Here is a 14989-nt window from a genome sequence, read left to right as displayed (position 1 = left end):
TTCTAATTTTCCTCTCGAAAAGTAGCTCGTGATCATCATTGTCGCTCACTTTTGAGAGGTAGACCGGAGATGCTGCCGAAACAAAGCTGTTGGACCTGCAAACGTAAGATGACATATCCTTTGGTGGTCTTCAAGCTGACAAGTGTAGGGCGCAAGATCGGCTGCGATAGGGCAACGCCGAGTTGTAATAACTGCATGCGGACGCAAAGAAAGTGTCTTGGATATGGCCTTCAACTTCTCTGGCCAGATCGTCATGATGGACGGCGGAGAAAACGTGACCCTGCTGAGCATCGGCCCCCAGCAACACCATCAGGATCGGTTCACTATGGCAAATACTTCTTGAACACATCCATATCAGATGTTGATATTGCTTTCACAAATAGTGGTGGCCATACGCTTGTGGATCTCTTCCGACAACGACCTCGACGCAGTCTCACACTTCATGGCCCCTTGCTCGATCGTGCAGGCATGCTTCTCGGTTATTGTGTGTGAAATTCTCCATTTCCCTTGGGCAATGGCTAACGGAACCAGATCAAAACATTATATCCCCAATGATCTCTACAACTCAAGCTCAAAATGGCTTTTGTTCGACATTACTACCCATGGCTTTATCAAGCCAGGACAATTCAGCTCTTGCGTTGCTCAATGCAATGATAGCCGTAGCAATGATCCACTACTCAAACTCGATAGCTGATGCAATGTCGTTCAAACTGAAAGCCGTCCGGAACTTGTCAATATCCCTCGCAAGTAGTACGAGGTCAAAACGTGCATCGACCAATCAAGTCCAGCTTGCAGCAGTAATGATGCTTTGTGTTTATGATGTCCGTATGACCAGAAATTGGGCTACCGTAACTAATGCTTCACAGGTCTTTGATAGAGAAGAGCACAATTGGCACATTCATTTGAACGGAGCGAAGGAGATAATAAGGCGACAGTGCACAGATACCCCCGGCTCAAGCTCGGATTTCCTGCTTACCTGGTGGCTATATCATGATGTATTGGCTGCTTTCAACCATCCGTCATGGCGACTTAACGAAAGCCCTGGCTCCGTCTCAACATCCGCTCTTTGCGCTTTCAGTGGTAGCAAGTTTCTCGTAAGTGCCCCCGTTCTAACGTCCACTCTTCTGACTCTGGTCCAGATCGTGGGGTCTTTGGGCTGTTCTGTGGAGGTCCTTGAGATCATTGATGAGATCAACATGATGCGACTACACTCGGCACAAGATTGTCTGAGCACCTCAACGCTGCAAAGGTGCGATTTGGCAATGAAGCTTTACAACCTGCGACAGTTGGTTGCGCCCATCGAGTGCTCTGGTAGTTTAAGATCACATCGCATTTTGGCTATCGCTGAGTTGTATCGTCTAGCGGCACTGCTCTATCTCCAACGCGTTCATTCCATCGCGGAGGATGATTTCACGCGGCCGGTTTACGTACAACAAGCCCTGGGGATTTTGAAAAGCCTGGATGTTGCAACCAGTCCATGGCCAGTGTTTATCATCGCGTGTGAAGTCGATGAGCAAGATCGAGTCAGCATTCTGCATACCGTTGACAGAATGGACAGCGTGAGGAGCATTGGCAACATCAAAGTTCTACGAGATATTATCAAGGGTATCTGGAAACAGCAGGATCTCAGGAGTATAGGGAAAGCTGGCCAGCGTGTCGATTGGTTGCGGTTTGTTGAGTGCGATGTTCCGGTCCCGTGGTTTATCTAGGTCACGTCTAGCTCTCGCTATGTCACATGAAGATGTTGAACAAAGGCTCCGACGGTGCTTCGCGCTACGACGTGTCCATCATGGTGTCCTGGCTTATGAACCCCTAGGGCAGACTGCCCATGACGCCACTGGCGGCCCTTTTAGCTTTGCGCGATATGTATTTGATCTTCAGGTAGGCAGCTGGAAATGATTGGCATGAGGAGGGGTCACAATGAGACAAAGGACTTGAGAGTTTGTCAAATGAGCGCGCCAGGGGCTGTGAATCCTCTGGTATCATGAGCATCATGAGGACTACCTCTAACGGCACTAGAAGCGATGGGGACTAAACGGTGACGCTCGGAAAGTGTTCTGAAAAGAAGTGCGTTATTATACACAGTGACAGGGAGTATCCGTATTCAGTCACGCGTGCCAGATGCGGACGAGGACTTGGCATGATGTAACGCGACGCGGTGTGACACGTCGAGGTGCTCGCGTACTGAGTGACATTGCGTGTCCTCTAACAATAATGGGGCCTTCAGATCGCTGTCGAATTGACCAGCCACAAATGGGTACTTCCGATAAGACGGCTTATCAGTGCGATAACACGTCTGTACCATCAGGGGATAACCCCTGTATTTGCGACCATGCGCTCGCTACGGCGGCACTCGAGAGCCATCAACGCAAAAGGTACATCTCCTTCTCCTGTCAACACAACGCCTTGCAAGGTCGCTAGAGCTGATAGGGCCAGCACCTAGAGCCCAACAGACAGGCAATTGCATGGCTTCAAGTACCGACCTCTTTCGCAGGCACCATTTCTCGGAGCTTCAATTTGCGCTGGGTCTCTTTTTATCACTGAATCATCGCACTGCATTTACTTACTGTATGTCTGGGTTGCTGTCTGCCCAGCAACTATTGGCTGCTTCTTGTAGCTTATTGAGCTACAAGATCAACACGACAAGCAGACGGCCAACGATCAGTTTGCTCAGCACGGTCACAACCGCGCACTTGGCGACAGCCAAAAAGTGATGCAGCTCACAGACAACCAGCAAAAACATACAACAGCGGGGATTCGCTGGTCGTCACCGACCCAACTACTGATCCGCCCCTTACAGGCTTGACTATGGGAGAGCGGACGGGATCCCGTATTTTCCTGCAGGTATGGTCGTATGTGCAAGACATGACCTGTCTCTTGACCTATATCGACGACTTCACAGTAATCCCATCACCCACTGTCTTTTTTCTTTACTCACAACATCTGGCGGTATTGTTTCTTTGAGCTATTCTTCTGTCTTTACTACCCCTTACAGAAGATCAGGTAACTTCTTATTAATTGAGTCACAATGAGCCAATTCAATTCGCTACAGTGGTTAAAATCCTACTCCAGTGGATCGCTGACCCTGGTTGGCATCCACTGAACTCACCTCAATCGCATCAACATCAAAACATGCTTATTTCCACGATACCACCTGTCCAAAATCAGGCAATGGTAGACAGTCAATATGTAAGCACTATGCCCAGTTTAATACAGAGTCGGCTTCATGGTCTCAGGGAAGATATGCCAATTGACTTTTTCGGCATACATCAAAGCCTACCCTTGAGCTTGGACTTAAATAATTTCGCCATGGTAGGTGGCGGTAAGACAGGCCAATATCAATCGCACGCGCCAACGACCCAACAAGTTCTGGTGGGCTATGCTGCTCAATTGTCATTGGAACTCCCCTAATTGTAGATTGAGGAAGTGATTCAACAAACTCGACCGAATCAGTGCATAATCCCAAGCTCAAGAGTCCGTGGTTTGTGGCCGGGAGTCGTCTATGGTGCCCATCAAATTGCGGCAAAACAACAAGCGGGTTTAGCTCAGTTGGGAGAGCGTCAGACTGAAGTCCAACTTCAATCACTATCATTCGATATCTGAAGGTCGTGTGTTCGATCCACACAAACCGCATGTTCCCTTTTTGCTCTCCTCGCTAGTTGCCGGTGGGTCTGGTCTGGTCTACTTGACTGGAAAGTGTCTAGCGTTGAAGAACCATATGAATGGGTAACATCAGGAACTTCGTGTAAGGTCCTGGCCAAGCTTGTCAAGTAGACTCCAGAGCAATGACGAGTACAGGAGGGACTGAGTCTTAATTTTTAGCGTCGAGAAAGTACTCCTCGTTGATTGAGTTGCAGGCTGGTCTTTGCGTAAGCAGACTGGATGATGCAGGGTCTTTATGCCTGGCTACTGGGGCAATACCCTTGATTGAGGCGCGTCTTGGAATAACAGTCCTATGATATACCTGCTACCTATCATGCTGCCCATTCTTGATCAGCTTCGACTTCGTCAAATCAATTCTTGTACGGCAATTCTTTCGCTCTCCGCCAACGAATTGAGTGGGCATCCCAACCCACTCAAAAAGCACTGTCGGTGTGGCTCAGTTGGTTAGAGCGTTGGTCTCATAGCACGAAGCGTGATTTGGTCCCAGATCAGAGTAATCCAAAGGTCGAGAGTTCGAGCCTCTCCACCGACAAGAAACTGTCTTTTTGATCGTATCTCTTTTTGATCTTCCGCGTTGACAAGTGGCTCAAAGACAACCAATTCAAGTTCACATTTTCCCTATAAAACTGCTGAAATGACCCAGCCACAGGTACTGACCAGCACGATCTATACCAATGTCACAGCGGACCCCAACTTGCTGGGATCAATATGACGAAGTATTAATTGAATGCAATTCAAAGCTCCAGTCATAAGTCGATCGTTCTTCTTACTCGGTTATGTCGGCACTCTGTAAGGCTGTTCTCAGTATGTCAGCATGAGCCATGACGCATCATGTAAGCACGGCTCATGAACGCCGCATACTCGCTTGTCCGAATACGGTATCTCATTCGAGATCAGTCTCAGCCTTATGATAATTATATCATTTGCGAAGTATCCAGAATAGAGAATCACGGAAGTGAAGGCTTAAACGAGTAACCCATTCGAGCATGTCCAACATCACCACGTCGTTGTGCAGGAAGAGGCCGTCGAGATGAGCGGCATTTAAGAAGTCATGATGCTGGAGAATAGTCTTCCTTTCCATCGACAAGAAACGATCTCACATCATCTATCAACTTTCACGTTTAATACTACCGTCATCTTACTCAGGATGCTCTCTTTCTCTTGCATCATAACATGGGGCACGCTCCTTGCGGCGGTATTCCTCCTCGACATAGCCTCTAATTTTAACCTATGCTGACAGATAAACAGGTCACCAAAGCTCATGAGACCGAAACATATCCTCCAAATGTCACCATTTCTAACACGACCACGTCCATGTTCCAGCTCAGCAACGACACCGAGTTCTCTTTCATCCTCAGCGAATATCTTTCCCTAGCCAACGAAGGCGGTAGCGCTACAGGGGAAGTCCTCCGAGCAGCTGCTGTGATCGAGCCAAACAATCCCGAGAGTTGGTATCACGAATTCAAGTTTCTTGCAGACAAGATCCGTGAACAGGCTGTTGCTGCTGAGAAGAAGAAGGACTGGGTCTCTGCTCGCTCAGCCTACTTCCGGTCCTCATCTTACTACAGGGGTGCCGACTTCTTCTTACACGGCAATCAGTCTGATCCTCGCATTGAAATTCTCTGGCAGAAGCAGAACGCAAGCTTCACAAAGGCCGTCAATCTTCTTCCCAATCCTCCGACCTTCGTTGAGCTAAAGGCAACCAAGTTTACTGTTCCGGCCTACTTTTACCCAGGAGATGCTCAACTCCCGGCTGGGAAACACCTTAGCTATGGCAAGAAGATTCCTACAGTCATAGTTGGAACTGGATACGATGGGTCTCAAGAGGCTCTCTACCATAGCAACTGTCGTGAGATCATACAGCGTGGCTGGAACTGCATTACATATGAAGGACCAGGACAAGCGACAGTGCGCCGAAAGCAAAATCTTGGCTTCATGCCCGAGTGGTGGGAGGCCGTCACCCCCGTTGTCGACTATGCTCGCAGTCGTCACGATGTTGACCCTGATAGAGTTGCTCTCATTGGCATGTCTTTTGGTGGGCTTCTCGCACCGTTGGCCGCGACACATGAACATAGGTTGGCGGCTGTACTTGCTATTGACGGGATGCTCAACCTTCAACGCGCTATGCTTGAGCAGTTTCCTCCCGCTTTGACCAAGCTCTTCCTTTCAGGCAATAGCACTGCTTTTGATGATGAGATCTACAGTATTCTCGAGAATCCTAAAGTCCCAACAGCACTCAGCTGGCCAATTAACCAAGGAATGTGGGCATGGAACACCAAGAGTCCTTTCAAGTGGTTGACCATGATGGGGGAGTTCAACCTTGATAAGAAAAGCCTGGCCAAAATCACCTGTCCCGTATTTGTCGCCTCGGGCCAGGATGACACGTCTGCTCCAGAACAACCAGAGGAGATGGCGATGGCTTTAGGAACACAGGCGCACTACTTTCTATTCAAGACGGAGCTAGGATCTGGGGTTCACTGTGCAATTGGAGCGGAGAATCAACTTGCCCAGGAGACATTGGGCTGGCTTGAGGGTGTCTTCGACAAAGTCTCCAAGTGAAACCCATAAGGAGAACTTGTGGCCCATTCAACGACATCACAGTTTTGGCTCTTTAAGAGGATTACCGTGAAAGAAGTACACGTACTTTGGCTCGAATTGTTTCTGAGTGTCCTCAGAGCAGTATTGCTGCCATCTATCTAAAGTTATTTTATCTAACAGTAAAACCCGGATCTGTCATTTTGTTTATACCAGGCGTCGTTTTAGCTCCGCCTCAATCACTTTCTGCTTCACTCTGTGACGATTCCATCTCTGCCTTTAGCCTCTGATAAAACTTGCTTCGTTGTCGAATAGTATTCCCGTATCGAATGAAGATGAACGGGATAACACACATAAAGACGCTCACAACCCCAAGAAGCGTTGAAGCCCATCCAACACCGAGTTTGGTGTACATGGGTGCCGCAGCGATACATAGTACCGCACCAGCAAGATTTCGTAGGCACGTCCCCGCCGCCATGGCCGATGCTGAGTACACTCCGTAGCAATCGCCCAGGTAAGTCGTTAGAGCGATACTGATGAGAAGCTGAGCAGCTCCGAACGGAATTCCTGCAACCATGGGCGACACCCACGAGATATCGGACCGTGCGGTCCAGCCAGCCCAGAAGAGTGAGATTGCCAGAAGAGGCCCGCCCATGCATGCTAGAGGCAACCTGCTGTACTCATTCTTCTGTGCCCAGGTTCGACCGGCCTTTTTGCAGCGTCTGTAGTAGGCATCCCAAAGGAAGAATATTACCAGACCAAGGCAGATTCCTCCCGCAATGGGCAAGTACATGAAGCTGCTTTTCTTGTTTGACATCCCGTAGGTGCCCTTGAAGACGATAGGATATGTCTGAAAGAACATGTAGTACACGCTGTAAGCTAGGGCGATATATGTAGCTGTTGCAGCGACGATCAGTTCGGTGAAGAGCATGTGCAGTGGTCGAATGAGCACGACACTCATAAGGTTGCGCCAACCCTTCGCTTCAAGTTCAATCGCGGCATACGTCTCAACGTTGCCCTGACCAGTCTTTGCTGCAGATCGCCGGATCTTTTTCGCACGCCGAGCCAGGATGGTAGGACCGAAGGTCTCTGGTAAGAATGCTAACGGAATGATGGTCACACCTGCAAATATGAGACTGAACCAATATGCCCAACGCCAAGAGATCGGGGCCAAATAGGCAGCTATTGTTGGAGCAATCAATGGCGCGCAGATACTCGCTGTGTAGTAGTATGTGAGAGCTCTGCCTCTCTGAGTTAGGTCGCTGTGTATGTCTGCGATGATGCCGCCGCCAAGTGTGCTAGGCGAGCTGCCGACAATGCCCGACATGAGCCGGAAGACCAACATTGACGGCCAGTTCGGCGCTAGAGCGCAAGCAAGAGTGAATAGGATGTATACGATAAAGGCCGCTTGGAGAACGTATTTGCGGCCTTGGAGCTCTGAAAGAGGCCCGAAGAGGAGAGGTCCGAAGACGTATCCTACGAGGAAAAGTGATATTGGAAGTGCCAACTGTGGGTTTCCTCGTGTATCGTCGATACCGAACTCAGCGGCCATCGGTGACATGGCATTGGCTGGGAGGGACGATGAGAGCGTGCTGTTGAATAATGTCAACGTGAGAGTAAAGACTACAAATCTCTTCTTGGCCTAACAATTGTCAGTACTTGGAATCCTTTGTTGATACGGAACCGCATACCTTGGACCAGTTGTTGGGGTTCTCTGGATCATTGCTGTCGAATGTGACGATGACCCTTGTTGTTTGTTGCGACTCGAATGATGTCTTCTTCTCAAGCATCAACGATCCTGGTTCGGGATCCGATATCGCCTTTGAGACCTCCATAACGATATGAAATGCTTGCCGTCTTGTGTATAAGATTGTGGCGTCTGACGAATCGGGATTACAAATGCAATTATTATCACCACAGATAGTATATCGGAGGATTTGGGAATGTCACACGAACAGGAACAAGGTGTGCATTGCTCGAAAAGGTAGGATATTCTCCGACTTAAACAATCCTTCTCTTGGCTGGAAGCCCGTTCAGCATTTCCGCTTGGGGACGCTGCAAGCGGCAAGCCATTGTGGGACCATGCATTTCGCCATCGATATTTGTTCGTTGGTTGACCTCGAGTCTACTCAATCAATTCAGCCCAATAGCAATGCTGTTCGTATTAGAGACGTTCGGCATTGCCTTAGTCCCACCTCTTTCTTGTACTTTAGCTGACAATTGCCTGACTATCAGAATGCTCGCAAGAGGCGTAAACATGGTTATAGTCCGGACACAGAAGGATTCATCCAGAGATTGCGCTCAAGAGCGCCAATGTGTACTTCCTTGGGATCCATTCCTCATGTTCGTGTACTTGAAGGATCTTGTCTGGCCGATTCTTCGCCTGGCTACAATGTCGGGAGCTCCATCTCATCAAGTGAACGAAGCTTAGAGACAGCAGATGTAGCTGGCTGTGCACGTCGCGAATGACCAAGTCACTCTCTATATCTTGACCATGACAACCGTGAAATTGATTCGAGGTCGATGAGTCTGTGATGTAATCATGCGGCGATGCATCCTTCAGCCTTGCGAATCATTGTAAGATTTCACACAGCAGACAAGAGGAATTGTGTCGGCAGTTTACAATATGCATAAGTCGACGGGCCTTTGCCCAATCGGGTCTAGAACGACAATCAACTTTGCATGCAGTCCCCGCTCGTCTGAAATGTCCCAATAGGGCTATTCTATACGATCTTTCGTCATCGCCAATCTCTCAGGCTCTTCAGTTTGTTTGGTAGTAAGGAAGCGTCCAACACGCTGACCTGGCTCGTTCATTTCCGCCAATTCCGATCACGGTTGATTGCGATTGTGCAGAGCAATGTCTGGCCGTGTTGTACGACGGCGAAACGTCAAGACTCGCAACCGCAATGGCTGCGTCACGTGCCGAGCTCGGCGGCTGAAATGTGACGAGACAAAGCCAGAATGCAATAACGTACGTCTATGCCAATGACTCGTATGCCATCTCCATAGGGCTGAGTTACTGATTTGTGGTATCCACAGTGCACACGCTTGTACATGCCATGCGGTGGTTATGCAAACCAGATCATCTTCAAAGATCAGAACAAGTTGTTCGCTCATGACTCTCCCCGCCGGACACGGTCAGGCCAAGCGATAGCCGAGTCTTCAGACAGGCGAGGTAGTGTTGAAGGTGCACCACAAGGTGAAGAAGCACAGAGTCCGGCACCTGAGTACTATTCTTCGTATGCAACTCCAGCACCGGAGTTGGAGAATGATACCATTGCGGCTCAAACCCCTTCTTACGATGCTGGCCAGGCAAACAATAGCTCCGACGTAACTGCCGCACTTTCTTCTTCTGATACACCCGCGGCTTGGGAGTCTGGATTAATATCTGATACCGATGTTGACGCGCCGGCACTGGCTGGAAGCATCCGTGGCGGCTTACCATACATCGTGTCACCAGTTGCTACATCGGACCAAAGTCACCAAACTTCTTTCCCATTCTTCGGGCCATTGAGCGTCTCATCTCCGCAGCTAGCTTCAAGAACACAGGTTCCGACCCCGAGAAGTAGTCAATTCTTCAATGGACTTCACACTGCTCCCATCATCCCTCAGGGGCTCCTTGAGAGCATGAAGTTTCCCGAGGATATGCTCTACTACCATCACCTTCGGGATGCATCGCCATACGGTGTCCTCACACTCCTGTATTTAAACGATATCATGGATGCCGGGTTTCTCAGTGCATCATTTTACCATGCCGCTTTAGCCTTGTCAGCTCTCAAAGTCTCCAAGTCCAACATGGGACAGCAGCTACGGAGTCAGGCAGCGATACACGCACTAGAACACTTTGTCATAGCTCTAGGAGATGTTGGGAACATTCCGATAGAGGATATGAACCCAGACATGCCGACACCGGGAAACGAACACGGCCCTGGGAGACGAGAGAAGATTGTGTCTTGGCTCAGTACAGTCTTGTTACTGGCACACTTTGAACTAAGAAGAGCGCAGATGAGGCTATGGTGCGTACATGGTCGCGCAGCGGTCGAGTTCCTGTCGACCCATCTGAGCCTTGTGAGGGAGACAACTATTGGAGAATCTCTGGTCTCGGCTTTCTCAAGGATAGCAGCCCTTTTGGAGATCTATGAGGGGACACATTCGATCCAGGAGCAAGTTGTATCATCTGAGGCGTCACGGTTCCTCGTCCAGTATCTCGCTGGCTCTACGCTGCCCTATGATAGGCTGCTCTACATCATGCCCAGAGTGAATGATTTGGAAGAGAAATGGAGGTCCAATCTTCGACCAGGCGCGGAGTGGGACCAGCGTGTTGACGAGCTTAGACTTGAGCTCGAACAATGGCGAGCTAGCCTATTGCCGGAAGATATCCCTGACTTTGAGGGCGAGGGGCCAGAGGCAGATATCAGTATGAAGCCCCTAACGCTTCTTTCCGCCCCGGAGCCAGTCAGGCCGGCTACGAGTTTTACGCATTACCTCGTATCTACGCTTCGACTTGACCTGATGTACTCCCCAGAATCAGGCCCCAGACTCTCTCCCTCTGAACGATCAGCCATATTGCGCAAGATCTGTCGCCTTGCAGCCGGCCTTCCGTATGACCTCTCCGTTATCGTCAACAACTATGGATATGGAATGCTCCCTGCGATGCTCAACGCCTACCATATGTCCGATGCTGCTATAGCAAACTGGATCAAAGGATGGGTTGCGTCTAGGCCAGACACCAGAGAAGGCATTTGGGACATAGAGCGCGTCCAGAGATTGATAGCGTATCTAGATAAGGAGTATAATAGTGAGGGATCAAGATCTGGATGGACTGTAATCAAGACTCGGATGGTAGACGCGGAAGAGAACCGAGATGACGCGCAGCAAAATCCGAGAGAAGAGCAATCTCGAAGTTTTTGCGTAGAGATATCCTGCAAGGGAAAACGTGGTTGGAGTATTGACTTTGTCGAAATAGAATAGCTTAATAATGCGGTGGTGACAAAGGCCAATACATTAACGTCGCAAAAAAAGAAAGGAAGAAAAATAATAAGCGCCCATCGCGTGATCTATTGCGGTGTGAAAAAAAGCATTCGCTACTGTCAGAATAAAGCCCCATTGCGATTATCGGATTACCAATACGAGAATGACAAGTTTAATTGCTGAAAACTTTGTAGGGCGTAGTGGACGACAAGCTCGTATGACTCAGATCAGTCACTATTCAATGAAGGGCGCAATTGTCAAGTTGACATTCTAAGCAAAGATGACAAATGACCTAAAGATTTTGACGATAGCGCATGTCACAGGGAGCAGCCACTAAATTGACATCGGGCCGGTGTCCAATCAAACGCAGCGAAAATTGCGTCGCTCGTTTGTCCAAGCCCAAAAGGGAATCTTTGAACGAGGACATGTCATGTCATGTCAAGCAGGAATTTTACAGGGAGACCATTCGAGAGAATTCTATAGAGTCATATGTTAGGTAAGAGATCATGTCGAACAGGATATAAGAGCATACGATTTCCTGGCAGAATATGTCTTTCAGTCTACTCATCATCAAGCAACTCATTGAACAAACATCAATTCAAGCATCTTCAACTCTGATATCAACCCTTCAAACAAGACCAACAAGTTAAATCACAACATCTATACACAATCTCCACACTACAAACTATATCTTGCATACTGCACCCAACTCTATAAAACTACCACTATATACAACTACACCATCCCTCAAAAAGCACTTTACATTCCAAACACAATGGAATCCACCAAGATCAACGCTCGCCGAGTCTGGTCCTCAATTGTCCGACATGCCAAAGAGCACCATGAGTCGGTCAACGCGGCTGTAGTTGCATACTACCCCCAGCCATCGCCTGCCTACACACCTGGCAGCAAGTCTGCGACATCCTCTGTCCTGTCATCTCCACGATATTCGTTTGATAAGCCTCAGTAGAAGCTTTGAAGAGAAATGGCATAATACACGAAGTGGATGATTAATGTGTTGGCTGGAGTAAACCATGAGCTGAGAGTTATTGCATACTGCTAGTCTATTTTGAAGGATCTAGAGGAGTATATAAGAGTTAAACGATTAATAATAATTAGAGATTGAATACCAAAGATACAGTTATATGGGTGTCCTGAACCATTTCCACGCACTGTGATCTAATGTTATTGATTAGTTATATACCTGAGTCAACTTTCCGCGTCTTGTGCAGGCTTCTACAGTCTGTCTCGGACCAGTTATATAATAACATATCTGACAGACGTTGTGTATAGCGACAGTGATTACTGAACAACGCCGTCTTCTTGCGGAGTTGCGGAGTTTCTGCTACGATAACCTCAACATGAGACCCGAGATATCCGTCAACATCATTTAAATACAAGAGGTAGGACCATATATCTGCGAATAAGAGCCACATTGGTAGGGACCTGAAGAACCGAGTGGCTGCCAGTATTAAGATACTCTTTACATCTCTTCACTACGTGTGAGGGTCCTTCAACATCACCTCCTGTCTCCTGATACGTATGTTCAATCGAGAAATATGACTCCCGAGCAGTCCCACAAAGCCAAAAAGTTCTTCCCACGAGCAGGGCTTGCACAAGATGGATGGTCGACGGAAGACGAAGCGACAGCGACATGCTACTGTGGTGCGGTTCAGCTGGTCTTGGTGAAGCCCCTGTGAGAAACCGGAAACCCCAAGACAGTCACTAATGGCCACCAGCCTTTAAACAAGCCTGGCTTCGTTTTCTCCTTCATCTGTCACTGCAGCGATTGTCGCAAGATCACGGCTTCGATGTTCACCACTGGTATCATTGTTCTCGACACACACCTAAAGCATGTCCGTGGTGAAGAGAACCTCAAACAGTTCAGCCAGTCAGATACAATTGAGAGAGATGGAAGCGCAATGACTAATTTCTTCTGCATAACGTGCGGATCGCTTATGTACCGACGGTCTTCGGCTTATGCAGGTGTTAGTGTCCTAAGAGGGGGCACAGTTGATGATTTTAAGCTTATAGAAACAGTGCTGAAGCCAGGCGATGAGCAATTCTGTAAACATAAAGTGGCCTGGTTACGTAGTATAAAAGATTTAAAACAAAGCCAAGGACAAGTTAAGATATAAAACTAAATATCTTTAGTTTAAATAACTACTTTTTTAATAATATTATATTAAAAGCTTAACCTTTACTTTAGCCATTATAAAGTTATTATAACCCTAGCATTTATATTATATATATATAAGGGACCTATAAAATTTATCTAATAAGAATATAACTACCTAAACTAACTATTAAAGGATAAATCTAATAATAGATTAATTTAATATAAGATTAATTAATATTAAACTAATAGCAATTTAAAAATATATTATATTAAAATTAATAATAACCTTATAGATAGTTAGCCTTAATATAGTTATTTTAATATATAGAATATATTTATTTATACTTTTATAAATTTTAGCTTACTAGCTATTAATAAAACTTCTTTATATTAATTAAGCTTAATATATATTTAGTCTACTATTAAGAGATATAAAACTTTAATAACTACTTAATATTACAGTTATATAATCTACTAATAATAAACCTAATATAATTTAGTTTATCTATAGTTAAGAATTAACTATTATATATTAATAGCTCTTATTTAAACTATATTATATTATATTAAGTAATATAAATATAATAGCTATATTAATTTAATTTATTTAATAGTATTTTATTACCTTTATTAATAATTTCTTTATTAATAATTTCTTTATTAATTAAATTATAAAAGATAATAAAAATAACTTTTTTAAAAGAGAAAATAAAGAAGTTATTTAATTTTAATAATAAGTTATTAATATAATTATTAAATAAATTAAGTTTTATTAAATACTTATAGAAACTATAAACCTTTAAGCCTAATAAATAATTAATAATTAAAATAGACTTTAAGAAATATAAAACCTTATAAATATTATAATAATAAGTAAAGATATTAAAGAAACATTTAAGTATAATTTACTTAAATTATTTAATAGAATTTTTAATAAGCTAATTATATTCTTTATTTAATATAAGGCCTTTATAATCTATTATTTAATTTAAGTTAAAAAAGACTTTATTAAAATTATATATATTATAAAATACCTTAGAGATATAACTATATAATAGTTTAAACTTATTATAGAACATTATATTAATAAACCTAAATTAAAATAATAACCTTAAATATTTATATTCTATAATAACTTTAATATATTTAAAAATATACTTAAATAAATATTTAAAATAATTAATAATAAAAAATAAATTAAATAATATATTAAGTTATTAAGATAGATTAAATTAGCTTTTAAATATATAGTAAAATATTAATAGTTAATATTAAAGCTACTTTAGGATAAAAATATTTTTATATTATTTTTTATTAATAGACTTAAAGAAACTACTTAAATAGAATTATATAAAATATCTAAACTTAATATTTTAATTAAATATATTAAAATAATAGTAAAAATTAATAACTATTAATATATTTAAAGAATTAAAAATAATAAATATAATTAAAAATAATAAAGAAATAAACCTTATTATAATATAAATTAAAGAAGATAATAAAATATTAATATCTCTTATAGAATTAAATTTCCCCAGTTTAAACTACTACTTCTTTACTAATATCACTTTAACTGCAGTTCTTAAATATAAGGTTAATTAGTTATATATTTAGGTATATATATTTAATTAGTAAAGGTTAACTTAACTTTTACTAACTAATTTATATAAATAGAGTTAACCTAATTCCTTTAAACCT

The 14989-nt window shown here is 44.5% G+C and overlaps 5 protein-coding genes and 3 non-coding genes across 8 annotated transcripts; 6 read left to right on the top strand and 2 right to left on the bottom strand.

Annotated features, from left to right (window-relative positions):
- Nucleotides 1–108: 108 nt before the first annotated feature.
- On the top strand, nucleotides 109–1709 carry FPRO_12267 (uncharacterized protein; the record flags this gene model as incomplete). Its single annotated transcript, XM_031224045.1, has 4 exons — nucleotides 109–484; nucleotides 532–821; nucleotides 867–1094; nucleotides 1140–1709. The coding sequence occupies 4 exons, from the start codon at nucleotides 109–111 to the stop codon at nucleotides 1707–1709; spliced, it is 1464 nt and encodes a 487-aa protein (XP_031089343.1).
- A 1029-nt stretch (nucleotides 1710–2738) lies between these two features.
- rrna2 lies at nucleotides 2739–2854 on the bottom strand. The gene has a single exon (XR_004093480.1). It is a non-coding gene; the product is annotated as a ribosomal RNA (ribosomal RNA).
- A 680-nt stretch (nucleotides 2855–3534) lies between these two features.
- tRNA lies at nucleotides 3535–3633 on the top strand. The gene is made up of 2 exons: nucleotides 3535–3571; nucleotides 3598–3633. It is a non-coding gene; the product is annotated as a tRNA-Phe (tRNA).
- Nucleotides 3634–4088: 455 nt separating this feature from the next.
- Nucleotides 4089–4195, top strand: tRNA. The gene is made up of 2 exons: nucleotides 4089–4126; nucleotides 4160–4195. It is a non-coding gene; the product is annotated as a tRNA-Met (tRNA).
- A 615-nt stretch (nucleotides 4196–4810) lies between these two features.
- FPRO_12266 (uncharacterized protein) lies at nucleotides 4811–6222 on the top strand (the record flags this gene model as incomplete). The annotated part of the gene is made up of 2 exons (XM_031224044.1): nucleotides 4811–4858; nucleotides 4912–6222. The coding sequence occupies 2 exons, from the start codon at nucleotides 4811–4813 to the stop codon at nucleotides 6220–6222; spliced, it is 1359 nt and encodes a 452-aa protein (XP_031089342.1).
- Nucleotides 6223–6433: 211 nt separating this feature from the next.
- On the bottom strand, nucleotides 6434–8033 carry FPRO_12265 (uncharacterized protein; the record flags this gene model as incomplete). The annotated part of the gene is made up of 2 exons (XM_031224043.1): nucleotides 6434–7840; nucleotides 7890–8033. The coding sequence occupies 2 exons, from the start codon at nucleotides 8031–8033 to the stop codon at nucleotides 6434–6436; spliced, it is 1551 nt and encodes a 516-aa protein (XP_031089341.1).
- A 1022-nt stretch (nucleotides 8034–9055) lies between these two features.
- FPRO_12264 (uncharacterized protein) lies at nucleotides 9056–11169 on the top strand (the record flags this gene model as incomplete). Its single annotated transcript, XM_031224042.1, has 2 exons — nucleotides 9056–9169; nucleotides 9238–11169. 2 exons carry the CDS (start codon nucleotides 9056–9058, stop codon nucleotides 11167–11169), a joined length of 2046 nt encoding a protein of 681 aa, XP_031089340.1.
- Nucleotides 11170–12728: 1559 nt separating this feature from the next.
- On the top strand, nucleotides 12729–13307 carry FPRO_12263 (uncharacterized protein; the record flags this gene model as incomplete). Its single annotated transcript, XM_031224041.1, has 2 exons — nucleotides 12729–12865; nucleotides 12956–13307. The coding sequence occupies 2 exons, from the start codon at nucleotides 12729–12731 to the stop codon at nucleotides 13305–13307; spliced, it is 489 nt and encodes a 162-aa protein (XP_031089339.1).
- Nucleotides 13308–14989: the final 1682 nt, after the last annotated feature.

Source organism: Fusarium proliferatum, assembly GCF_900067095.1.
Source record: "Fusarium proliferatum ET1 genome assembly, contig: FPRO_scaffold015, whole genome shotgun sequence".
Taxonomy (NCBI): domain Eukaryota; kingdom Fungi; phylum Ascomycota; class Sordariomycetes; order Hypocreales; family Nectriaceae; genus Fusarium; species Fusarium proliferatum.
This window is presented reverse-complemented; position numbering and strand designations above follow the sequence as displayed.